Genomic DNA, 22619 nt, shown 5'->3' on the forward strand with positions numbered 1-22619 from the left:
GCACCCGGCGCACCTGGGCAAATGCCGGGGCCCTGGGGAGAGAGGGGGGCCCACTCACGCTGTCATAGATACAGCTGGGAGAGCAGAGCAGGAGATAACATGCTCTCTCCGCCCACAAAGTCACTGCTGGCTGCGTTCTCTTAACCCCCATGTGCCAGCTCTGACACAAGCATCTTCTCACTCAGTGAGTGCAGCCAGGCAGGCACACATAGGGGTTAAGAGAAGGCAGCCAGTGTGACCTTGTTTGTGGACGGAGAGAGCACGTTCTCTGCTCTCCGCCCCTGGCTGGCTGCCCTGCTGCTGAAGTTATGAGGCAGATTCAGGAGGATCTCCTAGTCCTACCAGTGCCTGAGTGAGTGGAGCTGCTATATACTACGTGGGCTGCGCTGCTATATACTACGTGGGCTGCGCTGCTATATACGACGTGGGCTGCGCTGCTATATACTACGTGGGCTGCGCTGCTATATACTACGTGGGCTGCGCTGCTATATACTACGTGGGCTGCGCTGCTATATACTACGTGGGCTGCGCTGCTATATACTATGTGGCTGCGCTGCTATATACTACGTGGGCTGCGCTGCTATATACTACGTGGGCTGCGCTGCTATATATTACGTGGGCTGCGCTGCTATATACTACGTGGGCTGCTATATACTACGTGGGCTGCGCTGCTATATACTACATGGGCTGCTATATGCTACGTGGGCTGCTATATACTACATGGGCTGCTATATACTACGTGGGCAGTGTTATATACTACGTGGCTGTGTTTCTATGCGATCATGAATCGGGGTATGTGTTAAAGGGGGGGCCCACTGAGACTCTTTCGCCCGGGCCCTCAAAAACCTGGAGCCGGCCCTGTCAGAGAGGATCAAGCGAGGGTAATCCTTATAGCTCCGTTTTGGGCGAAGATGCCATGGTTCTCCTTTCTAAGACAGATGTCAATTACAGATCCATGGATCTTGCCAGAAGTTCCAGACATACTTACCCAGAGACCAGTGATCCACTCTCAAGTGAAGGGCTTCTATCTGGCAGCCTGGAATTTGAGAGGGCACTATTGAATCTCCAAGCATTCTCACCAGGGTTAGTCTCCACCCTGTTGAAAAGTAGAAAACCTATCACACCCAAAATATACGGTAGAACATGGAAGAAGTTCCTAGACTTCCTGGGGGAACCGTTGGAGATGTAGCGCCGGTGGGAACTATCCTAGAATTTCTACAGGCAGGGTTGCAACTCGGGTTAGCAACTAGCACCCTCAAGGTTCAAGTTTCAGCCCTGGGGGCCCTATATAACTGCAACCTAGCTTCCAATAAGTGGGTGTCTCGGTTCATAAAGTCTTGTAGTAGGTCTAGGCCGGTCATTGTCCCCAAGATCCCTCCCTGGAACCTGAATCTGGTCTTGGAGGCTTTCACCAGAAACCCCTTTAACCTTTACAGGAGTTATCACCGACGTTACTTACAACTAAAACAGTATTGCTGGTAGCCTTAACATCGGCCCATAGAGTGGGCGACTTACAGGCCCTGTGTATATGCCCTCCATATACTCAAATTTTTGAAGACAGAGTAGTTCTAAGACCAGATCCAGCCTATCCCCCAAGGTTGTCCTTAAGTTCCATAGGAATCAAGAGATCACCTTACCATCATTTTGCAATAAAACTAGGAACCCAGGGGAGCAAAAGTTCCATACATTAGACGTGAGGAGGTCCATGTTACATTACTGGACCATAACTAGTCAGTGGAGGAAAGATCAGTCCCTATTTGTAGCCTTCCAGGGTAGTAAAAAGGGGTATGGGGTAGCTAAAGTACCATTGCCAGATGGATCAGGGAGGTCATTAGTTTATCCTACTCTGCGAGTGGCGCTCTGGTTCCTGAAGGTATCAAGGCTCACTCCAACAGATCCGTGGCTACCTCCTGGGCAGAGAAGGCTGAGGTATCAATTGATCAGACTTCTAAGGCCTCTACCTGGTCCTCACCCTCAAACTGGTCCTCACCCTCAACCTTCTTCAAACACTACTGGCTACATCTATCTTCCGCTGGTGACCTAACCTTTGGTAGAAGGGTGCTGCAAGCGGTGGTCCCTCCCTAAGGTGTTTCATTCTACAAAAGTCTCTCAGGTTCGCTGTCATGGGGGAAGGGAAAACATCAAGGTTACTTACTGGTAGCCGGTTTTTCCGAAACCCATGACAGCACCTGTATGTTCCTCCCCTTTATCACTCCTTTGGTGTGCACTATAGTTTGGGTGTTTTTAGTTCATATAATGTGGTGATTGTTTTGCCATGTGTACTAACCAGGGAGGCCTCTTATGCTCAGTAAATCAACTGAAGTGAGGGAGAGGTACCGCCCTTTTATTTTCAGTAGGGTTCCTGTCCTGACCTGGTGGATCCCCTCTCTCAGGTGTGCTGTCATGGGTTCCGGAAAAAACGGCTACTGGTAAGTAACCTTGGTGTTTCTTGCTAAAGTTTGATCAGTAACTGGTGGATGAGTGACATGTGTAGCAATGGTGCTCTGAGAGCTGTGCTAAATTCAGGCATCACAAATGAAGGAGACCCAACTTGGATACCAAACATTTCCCAAAATTATGGACAGATACCACTAAAAGTGGCATTAATTACTCTTTACCGTATTTTGTGGTTTATAAGACGCACCCCAAATTGTGAGGAGAAAAATAGGAAAAAAACCTTTTTCAATAAAATGTTGTTGCTTCTTACAATCCATGCGTCTTATTGCTTACCGGGGGTGGTAGCTGCTGTGAAGCGGGGTCCCAGGGACGCTGGAGGGGGGCAATGCTGCAGACCCTAGACTGGGAGAAGGGGGTGTTCGGATGTGCGACGCTGCGAGTGTTCGGTGGTGCAGGGGTTCCGCCGACATTTTGTGAAAGCCGGGAGCTTCCTTACTTTCATGGTTTACTTGTGGACTCTGGGAAAATAGCCGCAGGGGGCGGCGCATGCGCAATCTCATCTTCCGAGATCTTGGAGTTGAGATGTCCATCTGTGCATGTGCTGCCCCCAGCAGCCTTTTCCAGAGTCCACCGCAATGTAAACCATAGAAGTGCAGGGGTCCCGGGCTTTCCCAAAATATCGGCGGAGCCCCCACACCACCGATCACCCGCAGTGTTGCACCTCCAAACACCCCCTCAACCCATCCTGCTGCATTGCCCCACTCTTGCCTCATCGAGCAGCGACCCTGGGACCCTGCTCCACCATGGCCAGTAAGGTATACTCAAACTATAAGATGCACCCCCATTTTCCCCAAAGAACTTTTTGGGAAAAAAGTGCGTCTTATAATCCGAAAAATACGGTATTTATTTTTTTTACTCACTTATATTGCGTCAATAATTTCACAGCGCTTTGCAGACATTAATGGCACTTTCCCCATTGAATCTCACAATCTAAATTTCTTATCAGTATGTCTTTGGAGTGTGGAAAGAGAAATGACTACCGGAGAAAACCCTCACAAACACGGGGAGAACATACAAACTTCTTGCAGATGCTGTCCTTGGTAGGGTTGGAACACAGGACTCCAGCGCTGCAAGACTGCTAGTATTTTTGCATTGATGAGTCAATGTTCCCAAGGTTGGAAGCCTATCACTGTGATACACACACTTTGTGCATCACTGCTGTCTTGGGGAAACCCATTGTCAACATTGTCAAGCATGTTTTGATACTGCAGCATGGGCGCATCCCTTTCCAGGGGGCGTAGCAATTGGCAAAATGTACTTTTGTATTGTGGATCGAACAGACTGGCAACCTAATTGTCAGCACTATTTTGAATTCTAACAATATGGGCAACAATCATGTTGCAGATAGTACTGCAAGAAAGCGCTTATGGGCCGGTCTCTTTCATGAGGTCCAAGTCTATAGTCTGTTGGTGGCAGGATAGCACTTAAGCTTGCTTCCTCCATCCCCTTGGGCAACCACTGTCAACTGACAGAGCACTGACAGAGAGTGAATAATTATCCCCTTCATTACCTAACTGTTGCGCATCCATCACCTCTTCCTCCTTGTCCTTCTTCATTTGTTTCTCCAATGACAACCACTAGTGAGACAACAGACTGGAACTTAGAGATATTGTTAACCATTCCTCATCCTCCTCAGCTTCTTCCTCTTCCACCCCCCCCCCCCCCCCCGGGACCACCACCACCCCCTCCCACAGACTATTCATAGTGTGATCCAGCATGTAGATAACAGAAATAGTGATTCTGATGACTGCATCGTCAGCGCTAATCATCTTAGAAGTCATTTCAAAAATGTGCAGAAGGGTGCAGAGGTCCTTCATCTGTGCCAATCTGTAAGTGTGAATTGCACCATGTCCGTACTGCGTTGTGCCAGGCTATGCAAAATGTCATACTACACCAGGTCTTAGAGCTGATACCACAGTCGCTGCAACATGTGCAGAATTGAATTCCACGGTGTTATCACATCGCATATCAATCAGGTAACCTGTAGGCCGAAAGATCTTTATACCAACTTAAGAGGAATGCTGCAAGGGAGCACATAATGACCGTGGTTTCTGCAGCAGCGCATCCAGACTGGGACAGTGGCGGAGGAATTGCGGTACCATCAGTTGAGCATGCGAGCCGTTCAAGGCACGTGTGTGTGGTTGCCCTCGCGTAGGGCCGCCACCAGGTTTGCACCATTATCGCACACGGCCTTCCCTGGCTCCAGGTTCAGTGGAGAAATCCAATGCTTAGCATGGATAGTTGTCCACAACTCTTGATTTGTATGACTGCGATTTCCTAGTCATATTCATTTAAACACTGCCTGATTGCATTGAGCCCTGGCTGTGCAGTATGGAGGTGGGGGGGATTCTTTCTGCAGTGTTGGAACGTGTGTCTCATTAAGGGAGAGGTTGAGGGTGTAGGTGTAGGCCCTAGAGGAGGTAGAGCAGGTGGAAGTACTGGAGGAAGTGTTAGAGGGCCTCCTCCTCACTCAACTTTCCCCTCTCCAGTCCTTAATGCAGCAGCCAGGGTCATCTATTTGACTAATCGCTACTCAGACGCTTAGGCTCTGTGCCTGTCATTGCACTGGCTGCCCCATACATTATAGGATCCAATTTAAACTGCTTGTTCTCACCCACAAAGCTCTCCACAGAGCCGCATCCCCCCCCCCCCTGCTTCTCTTCCCTCATTTCTGTTTTTCAGCCTACCTGCTCGTTAGGCTCTGAAAGCGAATTTTGACTAACATCCACCCTAATCCGTACCTCACACTCCCATCTTCAAGACTTCTCACGTGTTGCACCAATCCTCTGGAATGTTCTACCCCAAGAAATTAGGACTAACCACAACTTACACAGTTTTAGGCGCTCCCTAAAAACACGTCTGTTTAGGGCAGCCTATCACGTTCCATAATTGAAGTCCTTATACACTGCTCAAAAAAATAAAGGGAACACTAAAATCCCAAATCCTAGATATCACTGAAAGAAATATTCCAGTTGTAGGTTGATCCAACTTCAATGGAAATGCCTCAAAACAAGGAAATGATGCTCATTGCTCAGTAGTGTGTGTGGCCTCCCCGTGCCTGTATGATCTCCCTACAATACCTGGGCATGCTCCTGATGAGGCGGCGGATGGTCTCCTGAGAGATCTCCTCCCCGACCTGGGCTAAAGCATTCGCCAACCCCTGGACAGTTTGTAGTGAAACGTGATGTGACGTTGGTGGATGGTACGAGACATGATGTCCCAGATGTGTTCAATCGGATTCAGGTCGGGGGAACGGGCAGGCCAGTCCATAGCTTCAATGTCTTCATCTTGCAGGAACTGCTGACACACTCCAGCCACATGAGGTCTGGCATTGTCCTGCATTAGGAGGAGCACAGGGCCAACCGCACCAGCCTATGGTCTCACAAGGGGTCTGAGGATCAGAGCAGATCGCTCTCCACGGCATCTCCAGACTTTGTCACGTGTATCAAATGTGCTCAGTGTGAACCTGCTTTCATCTGTGAAGAGCACAGGGCGCCAGTGGCGAATTTGCCAAGCGTCCTGCACGGTGTTGGGCTGTGAGCACAACCCCCATCTGTGGATGTCGGGCACTCGGACCATCCTCATGGAGTCGGTTTCTAGCCTAAAAACACATCTGTTTAGGGTGGCCTATCACATTCCCTAATCAAAATCCTTTTTATATAGATATATAGCCTATTCTCTACTTCTTTGTACATAATTCGCCATCAAACTCAACCGTACTCAAAAGCCTCATGCAGCCTTTATCTACCCCCCATTTCCTCGATGGCTGGACCATCATTGTAAATAACCACTTGTACTTTGTCACCCCCACCTCGTTATAGATTGTAAGCTCTGAAGAACAGGGTTTTCATTATGTTTGCTTTAATTGCTTGATTATCGTAAACTTTGTAACTTTTGACTGTTTTTATATGAACTGCTGACTTGTAAAGCTCTGCGGAATATGTGTGCGCTATATATGTATAAAAGTTATTATTATTAGTAAATTGAAGATGGTGAAGTTCGAGCTCTTAGCTTTGGCATGTGTAGGTGGAAACAATCTTTTCCGTGAGCACAATTGCACAAATGAGGACTGGCTGCTGTGCTGACATAAGGTGGAGTAGGGTGAACACAACTAGCTGCTGGACTGTGAGAGAGGTGCAGGCAGAGATGTTACGGTGGATTTAGAAAGATGGGATATGCTTGGTATGTAAGATCAGTCAAAAGCCGCAGGCATGTCCACTTCCATATCAGCTGACGAACTCTCACTCACCCCGACTGTAGCAGGCAAACAAGCGGAGTTTCTGCGGCCGGAGACCTGTGTGTCAACACTTGCCACGGTGAGGAAGGAGGAAAAATCAGAAGATGCAGTTGATGTGATGGACGGTGGTTGGCGAGGCCTGCTAGTCTGCATTTTAGCACAGTGAGATTCTAAGATTAACGCATGTTGATCGCGCATGTGCCAGTTCATGCATGAAGTATTCAAATTGTTGCATTATTTGAACTCTATTCTGTCGTTTTTAACAAAGTTGGCAGATAATGTGATTTGTGTCATTTTTCACAGTCTGAAAAAAAGACCCAAGCTAGGCAACTGCAGACTCGCAAACTCTGCTGGCCACTGATATATTTGGGGTTGAGGACGCATTGCTTGTTGTAGTTGCATAAGGCTAGGGTCACATTGCGTTAGTGCAATCCGTTTAGCGCTAGCGCTAGCGGATTGCACTAACGCAATGTTTTTAAAGGGTCGCGTTTCGGGGTCGCGTTAACGTCCCCGCTCTCGCAGATCCCCGATCTGCGAGAGCGGGGAACGGACCTCGGGCGCGCCGCGGACGCTGCAAGCAGCGTCCGAGGCGCGCTACAAAAGACCGGCGCGTCGCTAGCGCGTGCCGAAAATGACACGCGCTAGCAATGCGCTGGTACATTGCGGGCAATGGGAGCGCTAACGGACGCGTTGCATGGCGTTAATTTCGCCGTGCAACGCTGTCCGTTAGCGCTCTGACCAAAACGCAATGTGACCCCAGCCTAACTCTGTGTCTGCCGGAAGCCGCAACATAACCTCCTCGCCTTCCTCCTCCTCCTCTGCTGAGCTACTCAGCTGCATGCCTCTGGGTTTACACCTAGTGGGATCTACTACCTCATCATTCTCTCTGTTATCCCAATCCTTACCCTGAGAGACACCCTCCTCCTCTTGCCCTGACATCACAGAACAGTCCGCGTGTGCCTAAAGCATCTGAGTCTCATCAGGATGACCCCTACCCACTGGGGTTAACCATTGTTGACGGCGGTTTAAATTCTTCATACAGCTCAGGATCAAACTGAAAAAAATGTGGGCGTTGGTGCAGATGATTTCCTCCTCTTATGAATCTTTGGAGTACTCTTCCAATGCCCATGGCATAGAATGTGTGATCGATCTGCAGATTCAGACATTTGTGGTTCCTTATAGTCAGTTGGAAGGTTAGAGAGTTGTGACATGGGGGAAAACAAGGGTAATTGGTGGGCCACCTCTGAGGACTGTACTGTGTGTGATGTTAAGGTTGGAGGAAGAGGAGGAGAGGCCACTTGATGCAGCTTTTGCAATCTACTGGAACACATGTTCTTTCTGGCCCTCCTCTACAAAGCGTACCGCTGTGTGGCTGCCAAAGAAAGAGAGTGGAGTAGCCAGTCAAGTAACAAAAACTGGAAAATTGCTGCGCAATTGCTCACTGCAGCAAAACAAACCCACTTCTCATCTCTCATATCATACCTGTCTCACAACCCTAAACAGCTATTCAGTACTTTCAATTCTCTCCTCTGTCCTCCCTCTCCCCTCATCTCAGCTGAAACTTTACCTCATTCTTCAAGCAGAAGATTGACAACGTAAGTCAAAGCTTTTGCTTAAAGTCCCCACAGCCCCTCCTCATAAGTACTCAACTCTTCTCCAAAACCAACTTCACTATCATTGAAGATCAACTTTCCTCTTTACTCTCCAATCATATCTTACTACCTGTGAACTCGACCAAATAACGTCCCACCTCATTGCAAACCTTATCACAGTCTTCATCTCAAGCCTAACTCACCTCTTCAACCTGTTACTAACAACTGGTGTCTTCCTCTAATGGTTCAAAAATAACTCGATCACACCCATCCTCTAAAAGGCCTCCCTTAATGCATCCTCTGTATCTAGCTATCACCCCATCTGACTTCTCCCCTCGCCAACAAACTACTGGAACAACACGTCCATTGTGAATTGTCCTCCTACTTTGCTCCATTTTTGACCACTTACAATATGGCTTCCAACCACCCCATTCCAATGAAACTGCCCTGACCATAGTCACCCACAACCTACTGACCCCCAAATCTAAACAACGCTAGTTTTTCCTTCTCCTGGACCTGGTATCTGCCTTTGACACAGTTGACCATTCCCTTTTACTACAGACTTTCTGATGTATTGGCATTACAGACTTGGCTCTTTCTTGGATTTCCTCATACCTAACAGACAGGAAATTCAGTGTCTTCCACTAAAACACCACCTCCTCATCTCACCCCCTATGTGCAAGTGCCTTCCAAGTTTCAATTGTAGGCCTGGGCACTATGCTTAGGGCGTGCGCATGCTCCCTTCCTCTTAAAGTAACAGTATGCATTGCCCTAAGGTGTCCCCAGCCAATAGCTGGGTGACACCTTCTATTTAAGGCTCCTCCAATAGGGAGGTACCTGAGCAATGTTGTTAGTTTGCCTTGCATGCCTGCTAGATGTCAGCCCCCCAGGTCCGCCCGTCTGCTTGTCTATCCTGTACCCATCTGCTCAGACCTGTCTGGTCTCTTCTGTTCATCAGCTGGTCCAGCTTGCACCTGCCAGTGCTCCTCTAACCCTTGGTCTAGCGCACACCTGCCAGTGCCCATCTTTGTAACACACGGTCCAGTCTGGACCTGCCAGTGCTCTCCTGCTCCTCTACCGGTCCAGCTTTCACTTACCAGTGCCCATCTGTGTAACATCCAGTCCAGCTCGCACCTGACAGTACCTGTAAGTGACTATTTGTGTGACCTGCTAGTGCACATGTGTAGCACTTAGTCCAGCCTGCTCCTGCCAGTGCTCATCTGTGTAACTGCCAGTCCAGGTCGCATCAGCCAGTGCAAATCTAACACCCAGTCCAGCCCGTACCTGCCAGAGCCCATCTGTGTAACACCTGGTCCAGTCTGCACCTGCCAGTGCCCATCTGTGTAACAACCGATCCAGCCTGCACCTGCCAGTGCCCATCTGTCTAACACCCAGTCCATTTCGCACCTACAAGTGCCCATCTGTCTAACATCTGGTACAGCCCTCACCTGCCAGTGCCCATCTGTGTAACACCTGGTCAATTCTGCACCTGCCTGTGCTTTTCTGTTCCTCAGCTGGTCCCATCGGCACCAGTGGTTCCAGTGTCCCTACAGTGCCTGCCTGCATTCTTCATCCCTCCTTCAGGCTGTACCAACCTACCCACTCTAAGGTGTCAGCTACCACCCTCTGTAGGTCAGCCCTGAAGTAGTGCCTGGTACCAGTTCCTTGTCCCTTCTTGGGTCACGGGTGTTTGCCTGCTGCTGCTGCTGCTTATCCAAGGTCAGATTTGGTAGGCTACCTAGTTACGCCCCTCCAGATTTTCCGAGGGCTATAGCACAGTGGTTCCACAACCTTGCTCGTTACAGTCTCCATTTGTTGGGTTGGCTGTAGTGGAAGAGGTGTCTGTCCCCATTATACTAGTTTTACTCTGGTGAAATTGATGCCACTTTAGTAGTGTTTGCTACTAATTTTTGGAAATGTGTAGACTCCTGTTTGGGTCTCCTTCATATGTGTTGCCTGTAGTAGTAGGCCTCAGAGACTGGCAGGCCTCCACTTTCTTTGTCAACTACCCATGTTACTATCCTTACAATTTTCTGACAATAGCAGCCTATGAAACTGATATTTCTACCATCTGATTATGGCTGAGCATAAAGGCAGGTTGAGCTGTTGCATGTGATTTCAGAGCTCCCAGCACAGCAGGCCTACGCCGATGCCTCACCCATCTCATCTTAATTTGAAGTTCAATTCAAAGCTGTAAATGCTGGCCCAGACCCTGATACCTCATGCATGGCTTAGTTCTGCTGTTCCATTCTAAAATTTGTACTGTGGGTGAATTGAGGTCACTTTTCTGGTGTCTGCCCACAATTTGATGTGTTTTGGCAGCTTTTGGACCCGTTTGAACTTGTTGTGTATGCTTTTTGTTTTTGCCTCCCATTGACTTCGATGGCTCGGAGAGTGTTAATAAATAAATACTCTAACTAGTGGAGAAGCCTCTCTGGGGTAATTATTCATTTATTACTGATGAAATCTGTTGAGTTTGATCATTTCAGTAGATGTGTTATTGTTTTTAGTCACAGTTTTTGACTACTGTAGTTAGGGTCCAAAATCGTCAGATTTAACCACTTCCTGAAGTTTTGTGTTCCTATTCAGGCCTCATTTTTCAAATCTGACATGTATCACTTTATGTGGTGATAACTATTGAATTCTTCACAAAGAATAATAGGAAACAAATGGACCTTACAAATTATTTTCCAACTTCTCTTGAATGTGATAACACCCTGTATACAGTTTTTCACTACTGTCTGCGCACATGGCAGGGTTCAGAAGGAAAGCAGCATTCAGCTATTTTTATTTCAACTCTTTTTTTTTTTTTTAATTAAAAAAAAAACTCAGAATTAAACAGCATATACAGTATTAACAGGATATCTATCAGATTATGTTATCTATGCTAACAAATATCAATACAGGACACAATTACAAATATTACATCATATTTTGAATGGTATCTTTCGCTGTAAAATATTAATATATTGTAATGTATAACTATATATTTTACACAATTAGGACACTGCACTCATCCATTTATTAGGACAATAAGCAATCTGTCAAACTTAAGGACTTAATGATTTAGAGGCTAGAAATGGCGATACACTCATTGGTTCTTTTGCATCAGTAATCTTATCTCGTGCTGTTGAAAAGTTGAAACCTATCAGGGTACATAACGTGAAATTGAGGAAGCTAAAACATTGGGAGATGGGTGCGTCAGAGGTGAATCACACCACTTCTCCCAGATTCGATGGAGTTTTTGGGGACATTCTCTATTACTATACTCTCTATTCTCATAGGGTATTATATCTACAAATTTATTCCATTGATTAACGGAAGGTGCTGTTCTCACCACCGATCTCAATGCTATCACTTTCCTGGCAAGGAAAAGAGTCTAATAAGAATTCTATCATAATATGGCCAAATTTCCTCATCCAAAATTCCCAACACACACAGTTTCGGCACACAATCAACCGGTGCCCCAATGATTCTTGATCATGTAGAAACCACTTCACTCCAATATCTCATCACTGCACAGTTCCAGATAAGATGCCAAAAATCCGCCCCCTATTCCCCACATCTATGACAACCATCAGAGGATAATCCACCAAACCTATATAGTTTGGATGGGATAAGGTAAAATTGATGTAAAATATATAATTGTGTTAATTTATTATTCAGTTAATTAGGTTATCAATTGTCGCAATTTGTCTTCCACAGGAAGTTGAGTGGATGCAACTTTTTAATTAAGCACAAAAGTATATAGTGTGGAAATTACACCCGTAGGGCCCTGGGCAGTAAATACACCTAATTGTGGGTATCTCAATATCCGCATTTTGGGATGTAGGAACTGGTGCGTAATAGCATATCTCATTTGCAGATATGTATAAAAATCCCTGTCCCATATTTTGTATGTATTTGATCAAAGACCTGACTGATTGATTAAACTGATTGCTCTTGGAAGGGATTGCTCTACTTCAACAAGAAAATCATTAAATAATCCAACCTTATCCAATCTGGCATTTGTTGTGATTCCTTCTACCATAGGGTCTCGTGTGATTTTAAGAGCAAGAAAAAAATGTACATAGAGAAAAAAGTCCTCCAGACACAAGTTATATAATAAATGAAAAATTTTATTGAAGCAGAAATTTTAAAAAGCTAAAAAATGAAGATGTAGACAGATCATACAGAAAAAAGAAAACACTGGGCAAATAGGTTGAGTCCAAAGTTATGCATAGAGTGCAACCCCTTGCAGAATAGGCTCAAATTCATATGCAAGGAAAGGCATGAGGTAGTAATGTAGAAAATCAGATTGTCATAAATAAAGTGCAAGGTGCAAATAACTAAAGTGTAAAGAAGGACCCAAACAAAGTATCTGGACAGTTCTGGGGTTTGTGTCTGGTAACTCCCAGAAAAAAAAGTTAAATTAAATGTATAATAGGTAGATAAAATGACAAGAAATACCGTATATACTCGAGTATAAGCCGACCCGAGTATAAGCTGACCCCCCTAATTTTGCCACAAAAAACTGGGAAAACTTATTGACTCGAGTATAAGCCTAGGGTGGAAATGCAGCATTTACCTGTGAATTTCAAAAATAAAAATAGATCATTATTTCCCCATAGATGTGCCATATAGTGCTCTGCACCATTCATTATTTCCCCTGTTATGACCTGGTGGTTAGGAGCACCCAACCTGATAGTTAAACTCATACAGGACGAGCTCTGGGATGTGGGAGCTTTGCTGACCGCAAGCCCTAATCCTATCGCACACACTAAAAATAGCCGTGGAGCGCTCCTGACGCTCCCTAGGCGCCTCGTCACAGCCTCAGAGCTAGCTAGCCCTAGAGATAGAAAATAAACCTACCTTGCCTCAGAGAAATTCCCCAAAGGAATAGGCAGCCCCCCACATATAATGACTGTGAGTAAAGATGAAAGTCACAAACGCAGAAATTAAATAGGTTTCAGCAAAGGGAGGCCAGACTTACTAAATAGACAGAGGATAGGAAAGGAATCTTTGCGGTCAGCACAAAAACCTACAAAAGACCACGCAGAGTGTGCAAAAGGGTCCTCCGCACCGACTCACGGTGCGGGGTGCCACTCTGCATCCCAGAGCTTCCAGCTAGCAAGACAAAATCAGGATAACCAGCTGGACAAAGAAACAATGAGCAAAAATAACAATAAGGAACTTAGCTTCTGCAGGAGAAGACAGGTCACCAGGCAGATCCAGGAGCGAACTGAACCAATGCTAAAACATTGACAGCTGGCATGGAGTAACGATCTGAGTGGAGTTAAATAGAGAAGGCAACCAAAGGATAAACCACGTCACCTGTGTAAGGAACCTCAGAAGCAGCAGCTTCACTCATAGCCACCAGAGGGAGCCCATAGACAGAACTCGCCGAAGTACCATTCACGACCACAGGAGGAAGTTCGACAACAGAATTCACAACATTCCCCATAGCTGTGCCATATAGTGCTCTGCACCATTCATTATTGCCCCATAGCTGTGCCATATAGTGCCCTGCACCGTTCATTATTGCCCCATAGCTGTGCCATATAGTGCTCTGCACCGTTCATTATTGCCCCATACCTGTGCCATATAGTGCTCTGCACTGTTCATTATTGCCCCATAGCTGTGCCATATAGTGCTCTGCACCGTTCATTATTTCCCCATAGCTGTGCCATATAGTGCTCTACACCGTTCATTATTGCCCCATAGCTGTGCCATATAGTGCTCTGCACCGTTCATTATTGCCCCATAGCTGTGCCATATAGTGCTCTGGTGCAGCGCACTATATGGCACAGCTATGGGACAATAATGAACGGTGCGTTCATTATTTCCCCATAGCTGTGCCATATAGTGCTCTGCACCATTCATTTTTGTCCTATAGCTGTGGCATATAGTGCTCTGCACCGTTCATTATTTCCCCATAGATGCTCCACATAAATCTGTGCCATTGCTGCTGCAATAAAAAAAAACAAACACATACTCACCTCTCTTGCTTGCAGCTCCCAGCGTCCGGTCCCGGCGTCTCTCCGCACTGACTGATCAGGCAGAGGGCGCCGCGCACACTATATGCGTCATCGCGCCCTCTGACCTGCACAGTCAGTGCAGATAGACGCCGGGAAGATGGAGCGACGCCCGGCGTGTGGAACGGGGATAGGTGAATATGCGATACTTACCTGCTCCCGGCGTCCGGCTCCTTCTCCCACACAGCTGGTCTCCGGTGCCGTAGCTTCCTCCTCTATCAGCGGTCACCATTACCGCTGATTAGAGAAATGAATATGTGGCTCCACACCTATGGGAGGTGGAGCCACATATTCATTTCTCTAATGAGCGGTCCCACGTGACCGCTGAACAGTGGAAGAACTGCAGCACCAAAGACCGTGGGACAGGCAGGGGCAGCGTCAGGATCGCTGGAAGCAGGTAAGTATGCCTCAGCGCCCTCACCCCCTCACCCGCCGACCCTGCCACCCACCTTGACTCGAGTATAAGCCGAGAGGGGCACTTTCAGCCCAAAAATTTGGGCTGAAAATCTCGGCTTATACTCGAGTATATACGGTAAGTGATTCATAGGAGAGCCCAGAGACAAAAGTACACATTATAGCACAAGGTCAAATAGATAATTATCAGCAATTATAGACAATATCATGCAAGGATATGAGGATAAATCCAGGCCAAGAAAAATATCACATATAAGTACTTTACCCAGGGTCGAGAGGGCTCTAGTGTATCCCCTTAAACGCATACACTGGATACAGTATACTAGATACACTGGAGCCCTCTGGACCATAAATAATGTGGACACCCTCTGTTTTTTCACAGACAGATGACGGACACGAGTTGGGCTTTATTTTTTGCTGGATCAGTAGAAGTTTTTATTGGTACTATTTTCACCTACTTAACATTGTTAGGTGACTTTGTATTCCATATTTGGGAGGCAGAGTGAACAAACAGTTGAGCACCACGCTCCACTGGTTTATCCTATGAGGTTTTCTATTAGACTGTGAACTATTATTGTCTTGGTGAATAATTCAATATTTTTATATAACTTGCCATTTTTATGGTTAGTAAGTATAAATGTTCAAAAATATGAAATTCAAGGATATTTTATTCAAAAATAATAATTGGTTTTATTCTTGGCAGATTACTGTACAAGACGATTAGAAGGACAGCTGACATCTTCAATTTTTAAATCAGATGATCTTGAGATCCCACGGGATACAATTGAAGTGAATGCCATTACTCCAGATATACCATCATCCCTTCACAGCAAAGATCTGTTATCTGATCCTTTGAAACAGGTCCTGTCTTCTGATTCCTTACCAACTACTAGGGAAAATCAATGTCACAAAATAAGTAGTAAAAAACGAATGGCTCCTAAAGTAAACACAGATCATGAATATAGTCTTCCCTTCGAAATGTCTTTTCTAAGGAAAGCAAATTGTATCAAACATAAAAAAAGTCACATAGTAGAGAATATATTTTCTTGTTCCAAGTGTGGGAAATGTTTTAAGAAGAAATCATATTTGGTTATTCACCAGAGAATTCACACTGGGGAGAAGCCTTTTTCATGCTCAGAATGTGGGAAATGTTTTAACAGAAAATCAGATCTCGTTACTCACCAGAGAATTCACACAAGAAAGCAGCCTTTTTCATGTTCAGAATGTGGAAAATATTTTAACCAGAAATCACGTTTGGATAGTCACCAGAGAACCCACACAGGGGAGAAGCCTTTTTCATGTTCAGAATGTGGGAAATGTTTTAACAGAAAATCAGATCTTATTAATCACCAGAGAATTCACACTGGAGAGAAGCCTTTTTTATGTTCCGAATGTGGAAAAAGTTTTACCTGGAAATCTGAAGTTGTGTCACACCAGAGAACCCACACAGGAGAGAAGCCTTTTTCATGTTCAGAATGTGGAAAATATTTTGACCAGAAATCACGTTTGGATAGTCACCAGAGAACCCACACAGGGGAGAAGCCTTTTTCATGTTCAGAATGTGGGAAATGTTTTAACAGAAAATCAGATCTTGTTGCTCACCAGAGAATTCACACTGGGGAGAAGCCTTTTTTATGTTCAGAATGTGGAAAATCTTTTAACCAGAAATCAAGTCTTGTTGGTCATCAGAGAATTCACACCGGTGCAAAGCCTTTTTCATGTTCAGAATGTGGAAGATGTATTGCACTAAAATCAAATTTTTTAAAGCACAAAAGAATTCACGCAAGTGAGAAAACGGTTTCATGTTGAGAATGTGGAAAATGTTTTACAAAGAAATCAACTCTTGTTACACATCAGAGAACTCACACATAGGTGAAGCCATTTTAATGGAAAAGGTTTTGTGAAGAAATAATCTCTTCTTAGTCACCAGAGCAGTCGCACAGGTGAGACGCTTTTTAGATTCTTAATGGTGAAAATGTTTTACTTGGAAATACACAGTAAGCAAGAAAAAAAATCATGCTAATAAGCGAGTGCATCTTATAGACTGGAGGCAGGTTCCTGTGACAGAAGAGAACAATAACACAGTGCCCTTCCTGATCACTGAGAGAACTGCTCTCTCCTCCAGCCCCACACTTATGCAATTGATTAGTGCAGAGCAGGAGAAGAAGGTACTGGGACCTGCACAGAGGCTGCTCGTCCTGAGTGAGCAGCTAAAGAACTTTCCACCCGTTAAGTTCAAGGCCCTTTCAGATCATGTAACACTGTTTTACATATTTTCAAAAAGTTGTCAGGTTCAGTTATTAAATGAGCCATTTCTAAATGATTTTGATCTCCTGAATTCAAATCTGACAATAACATTTTTTAGTTTTCTCGTGTTTCTAGGATAAAGAGTTTTTCTTTTACTGCGACAAATAATTAATGCATAAAGCAGTATTACTTTTGCAAATATAAAGATGCAGAATATTTCGTGGGAGGAGTTGGCTACTTACTATATACTATTGGACCAAAGCATGTAGAGCGGAAACCACTGCTCTAAGTGTTGCAGGCTTTTTCCAGCACGGTGTACCAGTTATGTCAATCTCATTGTTGTGTTTTATTAGACATTTGCTTGCTTGCCAGTTCAGCCTCAGAAATCAATATTTCCATTCAGTGACAGTAAGCAGAGGAAGACGCGGTTGGATCTTATGTAAACATAAGGCCACAAAGGATATTTCTACAGGTAACTGTAAATCAATCATTCTTTCAATCTCATCAGTATCTGAGGGGTCTCAAGCCATTGTTCTCCCAGCCACTAGGCCCATTGTGTGGCTAGGTATAGTAGACCTAGGAGAGCTATCCACTACTAGGGGTCTTGCATGCAATCCCATGTGATGGGTTTCTGGAATATTCTTCATTCTTTGAGCTAAAACCAATGTTTACCAATGTTTATGGGGAAGGGTGTGAACACTTCTGCCAATTCAGGGGGTTGATCACAGAGAGAGGAAAGGAAGACACATGTATTGTCAAGGAATTGGTGGAGTGACGTCAACGGGCAGGAATCTATCACTTTGGTCCTGAAGCACATGGATGAATGGCCTATGGAGTTTGGAGATCGGTTTTTGCCTGACGGGGTGTGATTTCAGTCAGCTAGAGGACACTATACCCGCGGGAGATACTAAAAGCTGTAGGCCAACCAAAGTTGGGAGACAGTGGCTATCACCTGGTACATGGGCAGTGGAACTACCTATCCTGGGTTGGGAATTTGTGGACTGAGGACATTGTATTTTGGCTATCTACTTAGATTTGCTGTATAACCGTGGATGGCAGAAATAAAGCTAGCTGCATCGTTAACCTACCAGGTTGATTATTACAACACACAACCTCAAACCTTCACATTTTGTTATGCCAATGTTGTAATATTTATTCAGATGAAGCATAGCAACCATATCAAATAACTAAAACCTGTCTAAACAATATTGCTGTAACGACTCTGTTGTTGGGTATTCCAGGAACAGGGGTTCTTTCGCTTTCCCTAATGCTAGTGGTGCCCTAGCTCGCCCTGTTTCCCAGCTTACTTCAGATGGTGACACCGGCACCACATACCTTGCCTTAGCTCCTGAATATGCCCTCTGTTTGTACCCTCCGCCCACCCATGGAAGAGGGAAATAGTAGTGTACTGTAATACACCAACCCGACTAACAAGGTAATACAAATAGGTATAATGGAAAATAGCAATCATACAACAATACACAAACAACAGAGGTAAACACCGGGGAGTGGAGAAGGGGATAAAACCAAAGTCAGAGAAGGAGAGGATTAGCACGCAACCAAAACCACGCAACAGTCTCAAATCCACCAAATGACTTCTCAAACAACAACAAAGCACCATCTCCTAGCCATGCAGCATAAGCTAGCTTTGACAATGGGTGCTTGTGAGGGCCCAGATTTTATAGTAGATAGGAGTGGTTAACTGAGAAGCTAAGAGCCTTAATGCAGGAAAGCTTTAAAGAGTTGAGATGGGTGGGCACCTGGATGTTCGGGTCCAGCTGAACACTTACAAAAACTCCAGGTTCGGGTATCAGCCCACCCGGACCCCATTCACTTGAATGGGTGGCCTGAACATCCAGTGTTTGCCATGCTGTCATGTGCATGACAGTGCGGCAAACACTGCTTCTGATCAGCGGTGAAATCATCCCCACCGGTCAGAAAGCCGCAGTTCTCGTGCTGTCAAAAGACAGCGTGAGCGCTTAACTTTTATTGGAGGTATTAAGATTACCTCCGGTCACTGGTGTCAGCTGATGGTACTACTGCTCCCATCGGCCTATGCGTGCTGCCACTAATAACTCCCATCAGCCGCTGCTGTGGTCATTGTTTTCATCAACTGGCTCCTGCACTGTAAAGAAATAATAACAAAAAAAAGGCGTGTGTTCCCCTGTATTCTTGATAACCAGCCAGGCAAAACATAACAGCTGGAAGCTGCAACCCTCAGCTGTCAGCTTCAGCAAGGCTGGTTATCAGTAATAGAGGGATCCCCAAGCCATATAATTTTTAATTATTTAAATAAATAGTTAAAAAAAACAGCGTGGGGTCCCCCCATTTTTGACAACCAGCCTTGCTAAAGCCTTGCTAAAGCTGGCAGCTGGTATTCTCAGCCCATTTTTAGAAAAAAATAAAAAAGTTATGGCTCTGGGAAGAAGAGGAGTAAAAATGAAAATGCAAAACCAAAAATACCTCTGGACGTTAAGGGGTTAACCCCACTTGCCGCTGCTACAGGGCAAGTGGGGAGAGACAGGCAAAGCGCCAAAACTGGTGCATCTAATAGATGCGCTTTTTCTAGGTGGCTGCAGGCTGCTATTTTTAGGCTAGGGGGGCCCAATATGCATGGCCCCTTACCAGCCTGAGAATACCAGCCCTCAGCTGCCAGCTTTAGCAAGGCTGGTTGTCAAAAATAGGGGGGACCCCACGCTGTTTCTTAAAATTATTTATTTAAATTAAAAAAATATGGTGTGGGGACCCCTCTGTTCTTGATAACCAGCCGTGCTGACAGCTGAGGGTGGTACCCCCAGCTGTGAGTTTTGCCTGGCTAGTTATCAATAATACAGGAGAACCCACGCCCAATTTTTTTGTTTTTTAATTATTTATTTACAGCGCAGGAGCTAGCTGATGAAAACAACCATCAGTTGCTCCTGATCTCGCTGTTATTAGCGGCAGTAGGCATCGGATGATGGGAGCAGTAGTCCTATCAGCTGACAGCTGACACAGTTACCGGAGGTAAACTTTATACCTCTGATCACAGCTGAGCGCTCCCGCTGTCTTGACAGCGTGGGAACCGCGGCTCTCTGACTGGCAGGGATGATTTCACCGCCGATCAGAAACGGTGTTTGCCGAGCTGTCATGTATATGACAGCATGACAAACACCCGGTGTTTGGGCAGCCGAACCCAAACAGTAACACAAACTTCCGGGTGAAGTCCGTGTTCGGTGTCCGTGCCCGAATAGTAGGTGTTTCATACAGACTTTACTGTTCGGATTCGCCCATCTCAATTCAAGAGCTCTCAACTGAGCATATTAACCCCTACACTTCTAAAATACACTTGCACCATTTTATATGAAGTTGAAGTGCTTCTAAACAGTTCGTGAGTAGGAGAAGTCAGATGCTGCAGTCTTCTGGCTCCTTTCTGTCGCAGTAAACCCATGACAATTGTGAATTCTAAAGTTATAGAAATTATTACAAAATTTGGTCCTCATTCAGTGACCACTCTTTTTTGCTTGTCTCTTATACTCATACACCTGCATCTCTTACAATTTGACCAACAGTAATCTGCAAGTATTGATGGATTCCATTTTCCTTGATATCTTTTCTCTATAGCCGAAAAATCTTGGTGAAATCTCTCAACGTGAATTAGATTTGTGGGGAGGACGCATAATGTTATAGATGATGTTCATATTATACAATTATATTTGGCTTGGGGAAGGAATATCGGATAGGAAATGAGGAAGGCACTAAGGGGGTCTCGAAGGGAGGGGGGGGGGAAATGGGGGGGAGTTTTGTTCATAAAATATATGATTATATGTGAACTAGATTGTGGCCCGATTCTAACGCATCGGGTATTCTAGAATATGCATGTCCCTGTAGTATATGGACAATGATGATTCCAGAATTCGCAGCAGACTGTGCCCGTCGCTGATTGGTCGAGGCAACCTTTATGACATCATCGTCGCCATGGCAACCATTATGACATCTACGTCGATACTGTGCCCGTCGCTGATTGGTCGATGCGAATTCGCGGCAGATTGTGCCCACCGCTGATTGGTCGAGGCAACCTTTATGACATCATCGTCGCCATGCTGTGCCCGTCGCTGATTGAGAGAATCAGAGACGCAGGATTTCCAGGACAGACAGACGGAAAAACCCTTAGACAATTATATATATAGATGATAGCTTGATGTTATATGTTATAATTGTTTTCCTTAATAAAAATTTATCTGATTAAAAAAAAAATCTCTCACTGTGCTTGTTGCTCACTCCTCCGCAGTTTGGTGGAAGAACTTCTGTATGTGAATGTAAGAAATGCATCTTTAACCTTTTCCTGACATTGGACACATCCATACGTCATGGTCGTCTGGTACTTACCGACCTTTGACTTATGGATACATCATGGGGATCTCCCAGCTACAGGTGCTCTGTGCACGATTGCCACCGGGTATCAGCTGATTCTGACAGCTGACACCCGGCACTGAGAGCAGGCATTAAGAAAGGGGACTATGTAATCTCAACCATAGTGGAGTGTTGAGCAAGGAAAATCCAGCAATGCAGCATTAAAATCCATCGATATATGAAAAAAGTAAATCCAGATTCCGAGCACCTGTGTACAATGTCACTGTTGATTACTGTATTACAAATACACAATACAGACATATTGTGTATAATGTCACTGGTGATCCCTGTATTACCTGTACACTGACACTATACAGAGCTCCTGTGTATAATGTCACTGGTGATCACTGTATTACAAATACACAATACAGACATATTGTGTATAATGTCACTGGTGATCCCTGTATTACCTGTACACTGACACTATACAGAGCTCCTGTGTATAATGTCACTGGTGATCACAGTATCACCTGTACACTGATGCTATATGCAGAGCTCCTGTGTATAATGTCACTTAAAATCACTATTACCTATACACTATATACAGAGCACCTGTGTGTAATATGTGAAAAAACACGGCACTCAGGAAGGTTACTTGTAGTTGCTCAAGTAGGATGTCCATCCCTTGTATCAAATGTTCAAAATAACTTGCCATTCAGTTTTTGGAAAAGAAACATGTTAATTTATTATGCATCCAGGCAATAAGTTGAATGTTTTCGGTCCAACAGGGACCTTCATCAGAACAATCTTTGTCCAAGTGAGAAAATTTACATATGGGTGAAAAGAAAACAGAAACTAAATTTAAATTATTTGTCAATAATGCACAGTAATTATATGTAATAGAGTAGTCTCATCAAATAATATGTCAAAAAATAATAACAATAACATGGTTGCTGCTGCGATAACCATGTTCTAAGGAAGAAAGCATCTGGTTGTCAACATTATATAAGCACTGTGGCACCAGGTTATTAAAGAAAAAACATATTAGCAGGAGTCTGACTTTTAAAGGGAACCTGTCACCCCAAAAATCTAAGATGAGCTGCAGCCACCGGCATCAGGGGCTTATCTCCAACACACTGTAATGCTGTAGATAAGCCCCCGATGTATCCCAAAAGATGAGAAAAAGAGGTTATATTATACTCAACCAGGGGCGGTTCGGGGTCCGATGGGTGTCAGGGTCTGGGGCCTCCTATCTTCTTATGATGACATCCTCTTCCTGTCTTCACGCCGCAGCTTCGGCGCAGGCGTACTTTGTCTGCCTTGTTGAGG

General features: G+C 45.1%; 1 protein-coding gene across 1 annotated transcript in view; it reads left to right on the plus strand.

Annotated features, from left to right (window-relative positions):
- Window positions 1-20698, plus strand: part of LOC138663437 (zinc finger protein 773-like) — a 65530-nt gene extending 44832 nt beyond the window's left edge. Inside the window, exon 11 of the mRNA XM_069749646.1 lies at window positions 15418-20698. Coding sequence (XP_069605747.1) covers window positions 15418-16523 — 1106 coding nt within the window. The 3' untranslated portion in view covers window positions 16524-20698. The remainder of the gene's footprint in view (window positions 1-15417) is intronic.
- Window positions 20699-22619: the final 1921 nt, after the last annotated feature.

Source organism: Ranitomeya imitator, chromosome 2 (genome assembly GCF_032444005.1).
Source record: "Ranitomeya imitator isolate aRanImi1 chromosome 2, aRanImi1.pri, whole genome shotgun sequence".
Lineage (NCBI taxonomy): Eukaryota > Metazoa > Chordata > Amphibia > Anura > Dendrobatidae > Ranitomeya > Ranitomeya imitator.